General features: G+C 44.1%; 1 protein-coding gene across 2 annotated transcripts in view; it reads right to left on the bottom strand.

Moving 5' to 3' along the window:
- Window positions 1-17,036, bottom strand: part of THSD4 (thrombospondin type 1 domain containing 4) — a 411,334-nt gene that overhangs the window by 289,333 nt on the left and 104,965 nt on the right. For both annotated transcript variants that reach the window (XR_013979370.1, XM_080980690.1), the window contains exon 6: window positions 13,631-13,730. Coding sequence is in view for 1 of the 2 variants with exons in the window: in XM_080980690.1 (XP_080836816.1) it covers window positions 13,631-13,730 (100 nt within the window). In the remaining variant the exon portion in view is untranslated. The remainder of the gene's footprint in view (window positions 1-13,630; window positions 13,731-17,036) is intronic.

Genomic DNA, 17,036 nt, shown 5'->3' with positions numbered 1-17,036 from the left:
TTCTTAACTGGAGCTGCAGAAGGGCTGTGTTCCCTAGGTTTGCACACCTGGTTTGCACACAAGAGGAACCAAGTTTAGTCGCCGGCACCTCCATGCAGGGAAGACTAATCTGAAACCATGAAGAACCACTGCCAGTCCATGTAGACATTACATCACTAGATGGATGGACTCAGCATAAAGTAGCATCTTGTGTTCCTCTCTTTTTCTTGTGGGATAGGACTCTGGTTCAGTGGCAGAGCACATAGTTCAATCCCTGGCATTTCCAGGTACGAATGAGGAAAAACTGTAACCCTGGAGAACCACCACCACCACTCACATAACTGAGCTTCGCAGACTTGTATTCCTAAATGTGGACCACCCATTTGAGACTAACAAATCAATCACGGAAGTTTGTGGTTTATCAGTCTCTCAGAACTAGCCATTCCTCCAAGAGAAGAGGTAGAAGAGCTTGACATTGTGTCCCTGGCATCATCCATGTCCTGTTCTTGTCATCTCCCACATAACTTTTCCATTGTTATTTATATATCTGTTCAATTTGTATGCCACCCTTCATCCGTAGAAGTCAGGGCAGTTCACAGCATAAACATTACTTGCCCAATGCTATGGCATAAAAAGATTCCTGATAGATCAAACCAACAGTTCCAGTGAGACAGTGGTCATAACTAACTTTATCTGGATCACGGCCACAGAAGGTAGGACAAATAATAGGCCATAGCAGCTCAATGGAATCTCCATGTTCAAATACAGTATACAGCAGGGTATACACAAACAACAAGGGACAGTTATCAGCTTCATGACGTGCTGGGGGGGGGGGTCTTTCCAGAAACATCTACTGCCCCACTTTTGGAGTCAGAATGCTACACTCCAGAAAGTCAGTCTTGTATTATTACTCACAGCCAGCTCTTATCTGCAAGGCTCAAGTATCTTGCTTTGCTGTATGGAAGAATCAAAGCCAGTAAGCCTGTTAATTTTAATTGGTTTCATTTGGTTGCTTCAGCTTTGCAGATGATATCCCGAGCCACATACTCAAGAATCCCAGATGACAGAAATTGTCTAGGCCACATTTTACTTGAATGCCTTTGACATCCCATATGTGACATATTTTTCCAGAATTATGGAATTAGGAGGAAGTCTGATGTGGCTTAGCATCTTTGCAATGGGAATATATACAAATGCCTTCACTAGTCACATTTTCCCTTTCACATTCTCAAATTGATCTGCACCTCTGCTTTCCTGTGGCAATGTTCCTGATGACAAAGATAAACTTTTAACAAAATGCAAAAGCAAAACAACAAAACAAAGAACAGCACAATGGTCATGCAAAGTGAAGTGACAATCTTTTCTCCAAGGTTGTTTTTTTTAACTTAGCTAAAAATTAAAGATGCTGCTTTAATGTGTACTCATTGCTAGTAGATTCTTGTGTAATCGTCTTGATGACTGGGAGCAGAAAACACCCCAGCTGCTTACCGTATATAGAGACTGGAACAGGTGTACATTGGTGGAGAGGGATGGTTTAATAACTGGCTTTTCACCAACGAGGTATTGCAGATTGCCAATAAAGAGGAGCCCTTTCTATCATGCCTCAAATTAGTGCATTAAATAGTGCATTCCATTCACTTTAATGTTCCCCCTCAGCTATTTTGGAAGGAAGATTTAATGGCATTCCACAAGTGAATCAGTTGCAAAGTTTGTATTTCATGCTACAAAGATTTATCTGAAGGGGGTCAAGGCATTCTCTTATCTGGCTCTGGTATCTTTTCTTAATAGAAAATGGAAGTTCAGATTTTATAAGGAATACTGCAATCCACGCAAGGTTCAGAACATTACAATTCCATTTAATTAAATGACAGAGTTGATTCAGAAACTGCCAGACTGAAAATACACACTTCTCAAAATGGTAGGATCCAGTTCTGGTTATTTAGAAGCTGCCCCAAGGGGACACTGCATATTTCACTAACAACACTGTATTTACAGGTGTTATTTACCATTTCCAAGACAAATGCAGGCACAGCAGATGGCCAGGAAACAGAGGAATTGATTAAGCACCAGGTTCAGGAATTGCCTCATATTTTAAAAGGAGTCTCCCCCACCATGCAAAAAGTTGCAAACTCCCATCTGTTTTCCCTGATGCATCATTCACAAACCAAGAATTAATGCAGCTAAAAGGAGAGGCATGGTTTTCAATAAATAATCATTTGCTTCTTTTGTAGTTGACTAGATTTTGCTTTTGCTGCATTATTTATTACAGCATTGGAAACAATATTATTACTAGCTCATAGCTCTAGATTTAGGCAGTGAAGCTATACGTAATAGCTATATAGTGCCTACAGTCTTTACACAATGAACTTATTGTACCCATTTAGCCAATGCAGCTTCTCCTTAAAATTCCTGGGAAATGCAGTTTGACAGTGCTAAGAATTTCCTACTGGACATTTCTAAGAACATAAGGAGAGCCCTACGGGATCAGACAAAAGGCCTGTCTGGTTCAGCGTCCTTTCTCTCACTGGCCACCCAGCTGCCTCAGAAAGACCCACATCCAGGATGGCAATAATCCTCTCTACTGTTGTTCTCCAGCAAGTGGTATTCAGAACCACAGGCTGCATTTGATCCTGGTGGCAATATAGTCATCATGACTAGCAGCCCCAGCGTTTCTGACTTTGTGTAATTTATTTTTAAAACCACCCAAACTAGTGGCCAACACTATGACTTATAAAAAAAAAAAAAAAACACCTAAATTCCTTTACTTACAATGGGAAGAGATTATTAGTTTGGAACATGGGGTAGATGAGGCACCACAGGAAAAACATGGAACACTCAGGAGGTGATGGCGATCCAAGATGGAAAGAGACGAACCTTGAGAGTTGCCTTCCTCTACATCTCACTTCACCGGGCAATCACCACTGGGCTTGTTATTTGGACCAGTGGACGCATTTTCAATTTTTCTCATGACAAGCAGCCCATCAGCTATTTTACCAAAGACTACTTGCTTCCCAGCCATCCAGCCACACTTGGAGCAGGTGATGAAGAATTGGCAGCCATTAGTGCGGAGGCCACTATTTGCCATGGACAGCAGGCAAATAGTGTTTCAGCTTGAAGTTTTCATCTGTGAAGGGACCCCGGTAGATGCTCGCCACTCCGGTGCCATCTCCATTTACAAAATCGCCTCCATGAAGTCCTTTATGACCCTGTGAAAAGTGCTGCCTTTGCAGCCAATAGGAACACCATCTTTCCTGAATTCACCTGTGCAAAACTGCCTTGATATCAGGAGTTCCCCCACGAAAGAAAGAAAGAAAGAAAGAAAGAAAGAAAGAAAGAAAGAAAGAAAGCTATCAGCCATGTGGGTCCAGAACAGCTTCCCACACACATATGGGCCAAGAGGCATCGCTCTAAGCCTGCAACTCACTTGTGACCCACTGCCATCATCTGCCAACACTATGACTTGTGGCAGCGAACTCAGCATGTTAGCAATGAGCTCTGTGAAGAAGTACATCCTTTTTCTGTCCTGAATCTCTCAGGCGTTCTGCATGCAACTCCTGTGCCCTACCACCAAGCTCTGTTGCTTCTCCACTAACACATATTCCCTGGTGGTATTCTACACAGCAGGAGAGTGGATGGCATCCTGATTCATACCCAGACCTCAGCATGGAAAGCCCCTCCCAACATCCATCGCTCCCAGCAGCTGCCTGGTTTCTGAACACTGAGGAATTACGATGTCTCCTGTTGGAACTTAAAACTTTCTCAACCACCCAGCTCCTTTTGGTTTTAGTTTTCCCGCTGCCTTATCTGAGTTTTCAACAGTAGTTCATGCAAAAGTGAGATCAACAAAACTGGTTTATGTCATCCTTCTGTAACTGGAAACAATTAAAATGGAAGCTTAAAAAACAGATAATCCCTTCCCTACAAAATGAAACAGGAATAACAAAACTAGCAGGTGGAGTCAGAAAGTGAAGGGGATCTATCGCCATGAGAAAGAGAGCCATAAAGCAGCTGGTACAGTGGAAGTAATAATTTACAGCTGGAAGAAAAGCAGAACAGCTGGATTACTTCTTGAGATAAGCATGCAGATTGTCAAAAGATCTGCCAGGCAACCAATTCAAATTAGTTTACTCAAGGTAAATTGCAACTAACGAGATCATTCTTGACTTTGGCTGCAACAGTAAGTAACTGGGATGGTGACATTTTTGCGTAAGTCAGAAGATTAGTATTGATTGCTCCCAAAATGAACATTTGTGGAAGGCATGATCTGGAAGGCCAAGACAACATCGGTTTTTGCTTCAGAGATGGCCCCATCCGAGCCAAGAATTTACAGGCCCACGGGAAGCATCCATCATGGATTACTTTACCGTGTCTTCTCTGCAGATGTGAAGACTTAAACATGCAACAAAGCCAACGCACTAGGCCATCCGCAAACATGTCTGCTGCTTCCCGTTCTGAAGGATGAGTGTCTGCGGGTTCAACTGACATCATTTATTCAAATCTGGGCAAAACTTTAAAAGGCATATTTTGCCCTGGGCCTCAGAAAATAACATCGCTCACCCCTCATTCCTCCAATGCAACCTTTCCATCCTACAGTGTCCCACAGTATTCACAATTCATTTGGGGAGAACCCCCTAAATCCTAGAAATTAAGAAATGGTAGGATTTTGATTATTCGGGATGTGAATGGAGAAGTAGAAGAATTCCTGAGCTAACCTATGCAGAACAGCTAGGCCAAGCTAGAGTCATTCAGAAACAATACAGGGTCCTTGAGGCCATTGGCAATGCAAGAAAACAGTCCTTGCCCACCCCTCCTGCCCTGAGGTATGAACAGGGACTGGGGGTTTGGAAGGTTGCCAGGGTAACTGGGTGTGAGGTGACAGGAAAAGGGAGTCTTTAGCAAGGTGTGCTGGGAAGAAGAAAGGGAGAAGAAAGACTGAGGTCCATCTTGGGCAGGCTGGCTGAAGGCTGGCCAGGAGAGATGCTTCTTTGCATAAGATTTGCATATGTTGATTTATATGTATAGATATAAATTTAGAAACAATTTCTATGATTTAAACAGAAATACATCTCACCATAATGACAAAGGCTGTAACCAACTGAGTTCTGTGCCAGCTCAGTTTGCTATCCAGTGCTGTTGATGGGCAGGGGCGGAGCTACCTGCCCCGGCATCCATAAAGCAGGACATATGGCCACACAATGCACAATGGTATTGTGGAAGGAAAGACCCTGTTATATCAATTCTCTCTCATGTCAAAAAATCCCCAACCATCAATAAAAAAACACACAGAAAACTAGAGGTTCTATCCAATGTTAGCTCTACTCAGAGTGAACTCCTTGAAATTAATGGACATAATTAACTTAGGTCCATGAATTTCAGCAGATGTACTCGGAGCGGACGTACGCCCCATTCACACCATTTTAAGTATTGTGATACTACCTCAAGAAGGCTTGACTTTCCCCAAAGAATTCTGGGAGTTACAGTTTATCAAGAGTTGTTAGGAAACCATTCCCGTCTTGGAGCGACAGTTCCCAGACAGGCTTAACAGTCAATCCCACTTCACAAGGAACTCTGTGATATGCAGGTTGCTTTTCTCTCTGCGGGGAGGAAGATGCAGACAACTATAGCATTTTCTCCCCCAAAGGAAGGTAGTAATTTTTGTTTGGGCAGGGGGAACAGCCAGAGGGCATGGCATTAGCCTGCACCTCTCTGCACCCCACCACCCGACACAACACACTGTTCCACCGTTTAAACTCTGTGCAAGAGAGAGAGAGAGAGATACAGATACAGATCCTGGTTTGAATACAACTACTGTATAAAGAAATCAAATAAAATGGGGAAAGTTTGTGTTTGAGAATGCAGCACTTTTTCAGATGCAACTCCATATTGTAACTGTACTTACCCGTGATGTACAATGTAAGGTTGCACTGCTGTTATTGTTTTTCCTTTTTAAATTGTTTAAAAAACACACTTTCAAATCAATAAAATATTATACCTCAAAAGTGTGTGCATGTGTTTTAACATCTAGTTTAGTCGTGTCTGGTTTCAGCCTTTTGTCAGGGCTCCAAAGCAGAATGGTGCTTTCTGGGTAATGGCAATGCTTCTGGCCCTCCCTTGAGCCTGTTATCTGCAGCAAGGGCTGGGAATTCCAGTGTTAGGGCTAGGAATCCTTTCTCAGGATGATGTCATTGACCATATATTTGCTGAGCTAAGGGAAGGGATCAAAGTGTTAGGGAAGGGCTGTAGCTCAATGGTAGAGTATCTGCTTTGCATGCAGAAGGTCCCTGGTTCAGTCTGTAACACCTGCAGGTAGGGAAGACTACAGCCTGAAACCCTGCAGAGCTGCTGCCAGTCAGTGTCAAAGATACTAAGCTAGACAAGCCAATGATCTGACACATGATAAGGCAGCTTCCAATGTGTGCCAAGTCAGTGCCCTTGAGAAAGCTGGGAGGCAGTGATGGCCACCAACTTAGATGGCTTTAAAAGAGGACTGAAAAGGTTCATGGAGGAGAAGGCTATCAAGGGCTGCTAGTCATGATGGCGATGCTCTGCCTCCATGCTCAGAGGCAGCAAACGCTTAGGAATAGCAGTTGCTGGAAAGCACAGGAAGGAAGAGCCCTGTTGCCGTGGGATCCTGCTTGTAGGCTTCTCACAGGAATCTGGCTGGCCACTGCAGAACAGGATGCTGGACCAGGTGGGCCACTGGCCTGATCCAGGAGGTTCTTTTTATGTTCTTAAAGCTCCTTGACGTCATGAAGAGGCAATCAGCCCAGCCCACTTTGTGCATGCATTGCTCTGCTTGATCCCAGCACCATTGCTACTCTACTGCAGCATTTTTGTTGTGGGACCGATACCAGGCAGAGCAGTGAGCAAGGAGTGGTCAAGTGTGGTTGCCATGCAATGAGCCCACCCAACACCTCCTAAGCTAACCTACTGCTCTCCCGTACGGCAGAAGACTCAGTCCATCCAGCTTCTGGGGAGGTTACATCTTGTCCTTCACCTTGGGCAGGAAAAGGTCTTGCACTGGCCAGGCAATGGAACTCATGCAGCCAAATGTCCTGGGAAGGAAGTGGGGAGCAACTATGCCCCAGAGCTTCAATACATCTTTAATTAAGGGGCACAAAGAAAATCATCTCATAATATAATTTTCATTGTTATCAACTTGTACAAAGTGGCAGAGTCAGCCAGCCCCACAGAACTGCCGCCTAAGGCAAAGATCAAGATAATGCCATCCCACATTCCACCAACAGAATCCCACTGGATTCTGCCTTCTCGGTAGTGGCGCCTGCCCTGTGGAATGCCCTCCCATCAGATGTCAAGGCAATAAGCAACTATCTTACTTTTAAAAGACATCTGAAGGCAGCCCTGTTTAGGGAAGTTTTTAATGTTTAATGCTGTATTGTGTTTTTAATATTTTAATATTTTAAAAGTTGGTTGGAAACCCAGCCAGATGGGAGGGGTATAAATAATAAATTATTATTATAATTACCATAATCGTTCTTCTGTGCTTGCAAGCTAACTTAGGGAACAGTGAGGGGCCTGCTACCACCCCGGCATCTGCTTCAGTAGGGCTGGCGCTGTTAAAACATCTGCGCTAACTGCCCATCTACTACCAAGACAGGTTCAAGGTCCTTGAATTAATTTCGAAAGCCCTGAACAACTTAGGTCCAGGGTGCCTCAGGGATTGTCTGAACCTTTCTATCACAGCTCGATCACTCATTCTGCTTCAGTCTCTTCAGCCATATTATTCTCCTCTCTCATTAGCAAAGTGTGAGGTTCCACTATGCCAGCATCCTTCACTGTAGATTCTAAATTGATAGGGTTCTTCATTCCTGAAATATGGCCCCTTTTAATAAATACAAAAGTTTGTATTGGAGCAATAGCAGATAAAACATGGTTTAAAACTGTAGCTGCACCACAGCAAATGAGGGAGAATAAAACTGCATGCCTTACATGGTCACACAGAGATACTTTAGAGGCGGGGAAGGTGGTAAAATTATTTTGAACTCCATCGTTGGGGCTTGGCTGTAAACTGGGTGAGGGGCCCTTCCAAGAGTCCCAGTTCAAACAAGAGGTGTAAAATCCAACCCTTCCTATAAAGGATTGCGTTGTTCAGGAGAGTGAACAGAAATGGTAGAAGCTATACATTGAAGCCTGCAAGCTTTCTTTCCTGGCACCATAGAGAATGAGTCATGGTTGGTGAATTGTGGGAAGGAGGAGGTCCCCAAAGTAGCACACAGAGTGTTATTGCTTCAAGGAGCAGCAGCAGACTCTGCCCACAGTATGGAACCAATTACCATCTCTGTGCAATTACAACATGGCCTAGACGAGCGTTCCCTGGGGCCATCTTGCTCAGCAAAGAAGTTGGCATGCTCACTCACTGTTCCCATGTGCGTACACACAGGCCGTTGAAATACACAGTTGTGAAAATGACTACTTCCCTTAGGCTGCAATCCTAAACCCACTTAAGTTAGGGAGTAAATCCCATTGATCTCAGTGGAATTTACTTCCAAGGAGACATGTATAGGATTACCCTGCAAGACTGCTATGTCCCCTTCTATAACACGTGTGACAGAATTTTGATAATCCCACCAAGAGGAACTGTTAAAGCTAATTTTTAATAATCTTGTAGCATTATCATCATATGCTGTCATTATGACAGCTTTGTGGCCTACTCAGTCCTGATAGTTTGGGGCAGGGCTCACTAGAACTAGGGCAGGGCTCACCAGAACTAGTTTTTTGATTGACTTGCCTAAAATTCAGGACAAAGCGCCACCTTTCGGAAATTCCTCCCAGACATCAATTCCACCTCTGAAATCCCAGTAATGTCAGGCAAAATCAGGACATATGGCAGCCCTACCAGAACTCAGCTCTGGCCACCCTCTCAGGTGGGTGCCATTGCCATTCTAAGAGAACAAGGGAGGCAAGTTCACTGGTCAGTTCCGCCACCTCTTTTTTTTTAGAAAAATAGCAATAGTTTGGGGGAAGGTTTGGGAAATACAGTGGTGCCTCGCAAGACGAAATTAATTCGTTCCGCGCGAATTTTTCGTCTTGCGAAGCACGAAATCCCATAGGAATGCATTGAAATCCAATTAATGCATTCCTATGGTCAAAAAAAAGTCCAAACAAAGCCAAATTTGGTACAACAAGAGTTTATTAAGTGCTCTTTAAAGTCACACATACTGTAAAGAGCATTTCAAAAATTGAAGGAACAATAAATTAAGTTTCTAAACATGACAGAAAAACATTTAAAAATCAACAAAGTGTACAGTACATTTTCTAAAACTCTGGGGGACAACTCAAAGAAGGTTCCTCTTCCACTCTTTGCTTCTTGCTGAAGAACCCCCTCCTCAACTGTTCCCCCAGCCACCCACCACACAGAAATTCAAATCCAGAATTTTTTTAAAAAAACAGCAGAGTGGCCCAATGGTTACAGAAAATCATAAAAATGCAGGAAAAAACCACACAAGCTTCCAGATTCTTGCAAACCCCTCCCCAACTGTTCCCCCAGCCACCCACCACACAGAAATTCAAATCCAGAATTTTTTTTAAAAAAACAGCAGAGTGGCCCAATGGTCACAGAAAATCATAAAAATGCAGAAAAAAAACCACACAAGCTTCCAGATTCTTGCAAACCCCTCCCCAACACCAAGTCCTTGAATTCCAAACACCCCAACCCAAAATCCAAAAACCCCAAAAAAAGTTTTAAAAGTTTAAAAGAAGTTTTGGAAAAGCTTCAAAAATCACCAAAGTCTTCAAAAACCTCAAAAAAGGCTACCACACCGCGTTCTATGAGTTGCTCCTCGAAGTTAAGTCGCAACTGTATTAACGGTGTTAAGAAAAAGGAAACAAACTTGCAAGACGTTTTCGTTTTTCGTCTTGCGAAGCAAGCCCATAGGGAAATTCGTCTTGCGAAGCAGCTCAAAAAACGGAAAACCCTTTCGTCTAGCGAGTTTTCCATCTTGCGAGGCATTCGTCTTGCGGGGCACGACTGTAACAGCCAAGTTTCTGCAACATGCACTGAGGATTTGTGAATGTTACACAACATTAACTTGAGTGTTAGATGCAGATTTTGCTGAGTGACTTTTTTGTACTGATCCTTAATGGAATATATGGCAATAACAGTTTGAGAACTGACTGCATGAACAACACAGCAAAATTATCAGTTGTGACACGAAGGCCAGGATAAAAAGAAAGGTTCCCACATTGCTTGAATGTGGCCAGTGTGGAGGCCAACCAAACTTTATTCAGGAGGGAGCTCCATAATCTGGGGGACACCACCAAGAATGCCCCGCTCTGCTTCACCAGCCAACTAGCAGTAACTACTGTTGGGACAAACAGGGCATTCCTGGCTGATCTTAACAGTCAGTTGGGGCAATACCCGAGAATGCTCTCCTTAATGTCTTTGAATCCCAAGTTGTTCAGGGCACTTTACACAAAAATTAGCACCTTGAATTGGACCTCTCAGCTCACTGGCAGCCAGTGTGGAGATTGAAGATCAGGGTAATATGATCCCCACCCCTCGCCATCTGTGAATAACTGAGAAGCGGCATTCTGCACCAGCTGCAGATTCCAGGCTGTCTTCAAGGCTACCCCCACATGGAGTGCGACTGTAGTAGTCTATACAGGAGGCAATTAGTGCCTTTGATCTGAACCAGTAGAATTCTTCTTACGACAGTATGTAAAGACAGGAGGTGTCTCCCATGCGCATGTAGGCTCTCTCTTCAGACATTCAAACCAATATGTATACGTCAAGGGTAGAACATGCTGCCAGCATGCTGCTCCCCACCCCAAAGAAGTGCTAGTTTTACACAGGTCAAAGTTTCACACAGATCACAGGTGTGACCCACAATGTCCTCCATGTCCTTAAAAGCCCTGACTTGGCACTTGGGTGATTTATGAAAGAGGTCCAGCGGACTGAGAGAACGTGATGGGATGCATTGTTTTCCTCCCTGCCTGAGGTTGACAGATCACAATGGGCCATGCTGTTTTTTCTTAAACACATTTCAGCGGCGTTTATAAGAGGATAGGAAGAGAGGCCTTAACAATATGGAAGCATCCTTACATTCAGAAGGGCAATATATATATATATTAATCAGGGTTAGGAGTAAATATTTGACAAAAATCCATAGCTGATCTGTTCTCTCTCTCTCTGTGTGTTCTCTGAAAGCACAGAGGAAGGGGGCCTCTCCTGATCTGGTCTGCTGGTAAGAGAAAAAGTACCATAACTTCCTGCCAATAATAAGAGAGGTAGTTGATTTGTATTTCTTGTCAGCAGGTATCTAATATTAACCTGCAAGTGTTTTTACACATCCTTGGAGGAAACTCTATAAGAATATATTACTGCAGGGGCTTCAGAAATGTACACTCAAGCCCTGCCAATGCTTTGCAAAGAGAAAATAATCAACATCTATATCGTACCTTTTAATTAAATCTGTTTCTAAGCAAATAGGTCAGCCATGAGGCTTTAAAAGCAATCCGAGTCTCAAACACACTGACTTCCAACATTTATTCCTCAAACAGACTGTATTGCATAGCACAGTTTGATTGCACTTTTTGTACAGCGCCTTAAAAAATTGATTTTATAAGGCATTAAATAAATAAATAAATAAATAAATAAATAAATAAATAAACTGATTGTAAAAATGCAGGGACAATATACCTAGCACCAGTTTCACAACTGAGAGTAGTTAATCAGCCAAATCATTGCACACTAGGTTACCAGTTTTTGTATCAAAAGAATCATGGAGTTGGGAGGGATCTTATAGGTCATCTTGTCAAAGGTCCCATTTTCACCATACATTTAAAGCACCATGATACCACTTTAAAAAGTTGTGGCTTACCCCAAAGAATCCTGGGAGCTGTAGTTTGTTAAGAGTGCTGGAAGCTGTTTGGAGACCCCTGTTCCCAGGGCCAGCCCACGCATGAGCAGATGGAGGCAGCTGCCACAGGCAGGGGTATTCAGAGGCTGCCTCTGCCAGAGTGATCCCCCACCACTGCTGGAGAAGTAGCCGTGGCAGCTTCCAGGTTCCAGTGAGATCCTGCAAGTGCCCACAAGATCGCACAGAGGCCTCACGAGATCTCGCCAGAAGCTGCAGCCGCCTGACCCTGGTAAGCAAGGCTTGGTCAGGGGTGGCAAGGGGGCAGGCAGCACGCACCCAGGGTGGCTCGTTCCCATTTCACCTCACATGGCGAAACAGGATGCCCCCCCCCCCTGCTTGTTTCCCTAGCAGAGCTACACTTCTTAGAATGGTTCAACCCCCCTTCCCAGAGCAATCTGGAAACTGTAACTCTGTGATGGGAATGGAGAACTCCTAAAAAGCTCTCAGCTCCCTGAACAAACTACTGTTCCCTGTATTCTTTGGGAGTGCTAAAATGGTATGAAATGGATGGTTGGGCTTTGGCTCCACTCCCTGCTTCATGCAGGAAGCCCAGAGCTGGCGTATCCATATCAGATGGTTGCCCAGCTTCTGCTTGAAGGTCTCCAACAAAGAGAGCCCACCATGACCCCTCCAGGATCCCACTGCCAAAGTGATTGTACTGTTGAGACATTTCTCCTGACATTCAGCTGAAATCTCTCCTCCAGTTACTTAAGCCCATCAGATCCACACTACTGTCATCGGGCAACAGAGAATACGTCTCTCAATATATATATTTCTCAATGGCCCCTCAATATATTTGAATAGTGATGGGGTGAACACCCTGCATTTGGGCTCAGAAAGCCAAAGAGGTCCTATTTTAAGGAGTGACCTCTAAAATATCACACCCATGTTAATCCACTGCACTAAAAAATACCCCAAATGAAGAGTCCTGTTAATCTTGAAGATTAACACATTTGGTGTGGCAGAAGGTTTCATGGGCCTATAAATCAATAAGGACCATGTCAGAATATGTATTTAGGAAGTACAAGAGCTGGTGTTCAACTAAGTTCAGATCCATTCATTAGTCCAGGTCAGTTTGCATCCAGTTCCTTAGGTAGCCCTATTCAGCAGCTTCAGCCCTTGAAGGTGTCTTGTTGCAGGATGGTGACGGGGGTGGGGAACCTCAGGTCTAGGGACCAAATTCAAGCCTCCAGGCTCCTCTATCCAACCCTCACGACTCCCCCCAGACCACACCTGCTTTCCTCAGGACACACCAATTGCCAGCCTGCTTTGTGCTCTCCTCCCAGTGTGCTTCTGGATGGGATGTGTCCTTAAAGTGTTTAGATACCTCTCCCTTTCCTTGATGGAGAAATTTATATAGTGGAAGGGATGTAAAGCAAGACACCACAGACTTTTGAGGTGGTGGTATGGCAGCCTGCTGGTATTCAAGACAAGAATGGCATCCCTTGTTCCACCTGCTTTTGCCTCTGCTTCCACCCCCCCCCCCCCAGCAGGCCCTTTGGTTCCTCCCCCTTGCTTTAAAGTCTGCTGCAGGATATGCTGGGGGAGTGAAATGTTCCCCACTGGTTTCCACTGTTTTGTTTGAACTATTTATTCTGCTTTTATCTTGTGTTTTTATCTTGAGAACCTCCCTGAGAGGTTTTGGTGAAGGGTGGTATATAAATATTATAACAACAACAACAACAACACCAAAAAACCCACATCAGTTGAATATTGTGTGGCGGGACAGTGAAAGCCACACCATGTTGCCCAAAGGTAGAAACTTCCCTTACCTTCCGCAAAAGGTTCCCACTCATAGAATCTTCCCATAAAAGGCTTGTTGTTGTAGGAGGAGCACTGCAACTCTCTGATGTTTCTGTTCTCAGGACACGCCTGTCAAATAAGGAAGAATTAGATCAGAAACATGTGCAATTGACATGACTGCTGACATTCTCTCATGCATTAATGATAGATCACATCTGGAAGTGTGATCTCCAACAGAGGTGTAATCAATTATTTGTGAGATATCAGTTTTGGTGCATCAGAGCAGGGCTTCTTATACATATGGAAATTACAAACAGGCTACGCTAGTATTATGGGAAGGTTTGCTTATTTATTGGCTTTCAAAAACGTTCTCAGTGTTATTATTGTTATGTGTTTTTATTTATATGGAAAAATCAGTAAAAACATTTTTTTAAATATGTTTGGATTGGATTTGATATCCCGCCTTTCACTCCCTTTAAGGAGTCTCAAAGCAGCTAACATTCTCCTTTCCCTTCCTCCCCCACAACAAACGCTCTGTGAGGTGAGTGGGGCTGAGAGACTTCAGAGAAGTGTGACTGGCCCAAGGTCACCCAGCAGCTGCATGCGGAGGAGCGGAGACGCGAACCCGGTTCCCCAGATTACGAGACTACCGCTCTTAACCACTACACCACACTGGCTCTCTGTGTGGAATGTTGAATGTTGGATTTCAAACGTACATATTCAGGAAAAAACATAATATCTCTTATATGTTTGCATGCAACTCAGTAAAGACAAAGGCAAGTCAAAGAAAATGCATAGTAAGATATCCTCTGTGACATAGAAACAACAATATGCCACAATATATTTAAGTTATGTACAGATTATGGGGCAATTTATTACAGGTCTTGGTGGCTACTGTGGATTTCTGTGTCTCCCCCCCCCCACCCCCACCCGCAGTTTCTTACTGTCTTGGAAAGCTGTAATCAGAGGCAAAGGGGTGGTTGGAAGTGGGGTGCTGCTTAACCCTTTCTACTCCTGCTATTTGTTTGTTAAGCCCGCCCACCAGCAGCAGCCATTTTCCCACTTGTAGGTGAAAAGTATTTGACCCTCAGCACATCTCTCAGTCTACCGCTTCTCTTCAAAGTAATTTACTAAAATGCATTTTGAAAACTACCTCTGCAGACCTGTCCATTGTTTGGAGCTTTTTGGCCAAGTGCCCTGAAAATGCCACCACTCTGCCAGACCCTTGTGAGTTCAGACTGGGTGGATACCTGCAAATGAGCACAGCTGCTCCAGACCTGTGCTGAGATGACACACGTTTGGAAAAGGAGCCATGTGGGTCACTTTCTGGCCAAAACAACCTCAAAAAGCAATTAGAGCCCTAAGTCCTTGCACAGTCTAGCTTGCATGGCCCTCTAGAATCTGGCAAAAAACGCTCCCACCCCCCACCCCCCAGCCACTCTAGCTTCCCTGGGTTTGCCGGCTTAACACTCATTAGGATTTCTGGAAACTAAATGCAAGGAGTGAAAGGGAGGAAAAAACCAGCTGACGTATCACTCGAGAAAAGTCCATCCTTCTGTGGAAATTATAAATTGGGTGAGGGGGAGGTCTTAGTCTTACTCTTATATTTCCCCCAATAATTTTGCTCAGCTACAACCTGCAGCTGACCAGCTGCATCCTGGCTCATGGAGGACCCCAGTATAAACTAGGAATGGGGGAGGGATTTGATTTGTTTGTACTTTAATAGGAAACGACCCAATTTGCACTTCTTGAACCAGTATGCAAACTGAAACACATCTACCCTTTCATTGCACTTTGCTGAAATTTGCAGTGCAGTTCTCCCAACCAAACTATGCGGACACAAATGCATATATTCATGAAAACAGCAGGCACAAATGTATTATGTTGGGAGAGGGGAGGCCATCTCGGTCAGCTCAGTCAGGGGAGCTGCTGGGCAACAGAGTGGTCGATAGACCAGCAGCATCCCCAACCTGTCCTTGTAGCCTAACACGAGGTGCAGACCTTTGAGGCCCTTCCCAAGTGTTATGTACTGAGTTGAATGGGATCCAGAATGCAGCAGTCTGGTCCTAGAACAATAGGATTCAGAATGCAGCAGTCTGATTAGTCCACAGGAGCCACCCAATCCAGCTCCAGGTGGAAGAGAATCCGCAACCTGATTGGCCTACAGGAAAATCCTGGAATTAGCCAATCATGTGGGGCCCATTGTGTAAATAATGTATATAAGGCAGACATTTGGTGGGAACTTCCATTCCTCCTCACCACTATGAGCTGAATAAAGAGCATGAAATCCACTCTCGACTCCAAGTATATTTCACCAAGGTAAGAGGTTTACTGGCAAAGGAAATGGTGCTTTGTGGGCAATAGCACACTGCCAGCACCTGTCAAACCCCAGCCTAGCCTGGTGCTTTACAGAGTAGCCAGGTGGGCACAGCTGTTCAGCAACTCAGACAAATAAATTGTCCATTTCAAAAGCCTCCCTTTTTGCAAGGTTTTGACGCAGCCTCTTTCTCTCAAGGCATCTGCTACCTTTCTATGCTCATAAGATATATTGAGAGATTGTCATTTCCTTCACTGCTTCTTCAAAAACGGAGAAAGAAAAACCCTTGGGTCAACCTCATCCGGCCTTGCTGATTGGTATGTGTTAAAAGTTTTCCCAGGTAACTACCTCCAGCCATTACTTTGCTGTTAACCTCCTAGGGTCACCCTCCCCACCACAACTATCACCTGTGAGTTACCGTACATTAAGTTACCAGAATTTCTCAGAGCTAAAACACACTGGACAGAACTGGACTGCTGGCTGTGCTGCAACAATGCAGTTAATGCCTAGGAACAAAAGATGGACCTTCGATTCACCAACCAGTCAGGAAGGATTGCTGCACACCTGAATTCACCCGACCCATGTGACTTGGATCACTGGAATGAGGCTTTCCACAGGTGCTTGTAGCAGCTGGTAGCTGCTATGCTCATCTAAGCATTGTTGGGATGAATCCACGGGACACAGAACCCCAAATCTCTTCCTAAATGCCCCAAGTGTTTCAAGCAATAAATTTTGAGGCAGGGGGACTCTGATCTTCAAGAGGACCTTGATAAGATGGTGTTGTTTAATAAATATAGATATATCTACACACACATTTTTTCTTTCTGTTTTTTTTTATATCTTGAAATACATTTTTTATATCTTGAAATACAAAGCCTGAGGAATGGAAAAGGATGAGGGGCTAAATTGCTGGCCCTTGGAAGAATGGAAGAAAACCAGTTGGCAGGGGTAAGATGGAGAGATTCCTCTGCTCCCTTCTCAGATGCTCTGGGCATAGGGATTAATCTGGAGTTTGTATCGCTGCCAGGAAGTCTGGGAAATAGAATTCTTAATGTGCCCTGAATTATTTCATTCACTCCATTTTCCAGGCTCTCTGGGAGTTACGAATTCACACAAAT

The sequence above is a fragment of the Podarcis pityusensis genome (genome assembly GCF_964106645.2).
Source record: "Podarcis pityusensis genome assembly, chromosome: 14".
NCBI classification, from domain to species: Eukaryota; Metazoa; Chordata; class Lepidosauria; order Squamata; family Lacertidae; genus Podarcis; species Podarcis pityusensis.
This window is presented reverse-complemented; position numbering and strand designations above follow the sequence as displayed.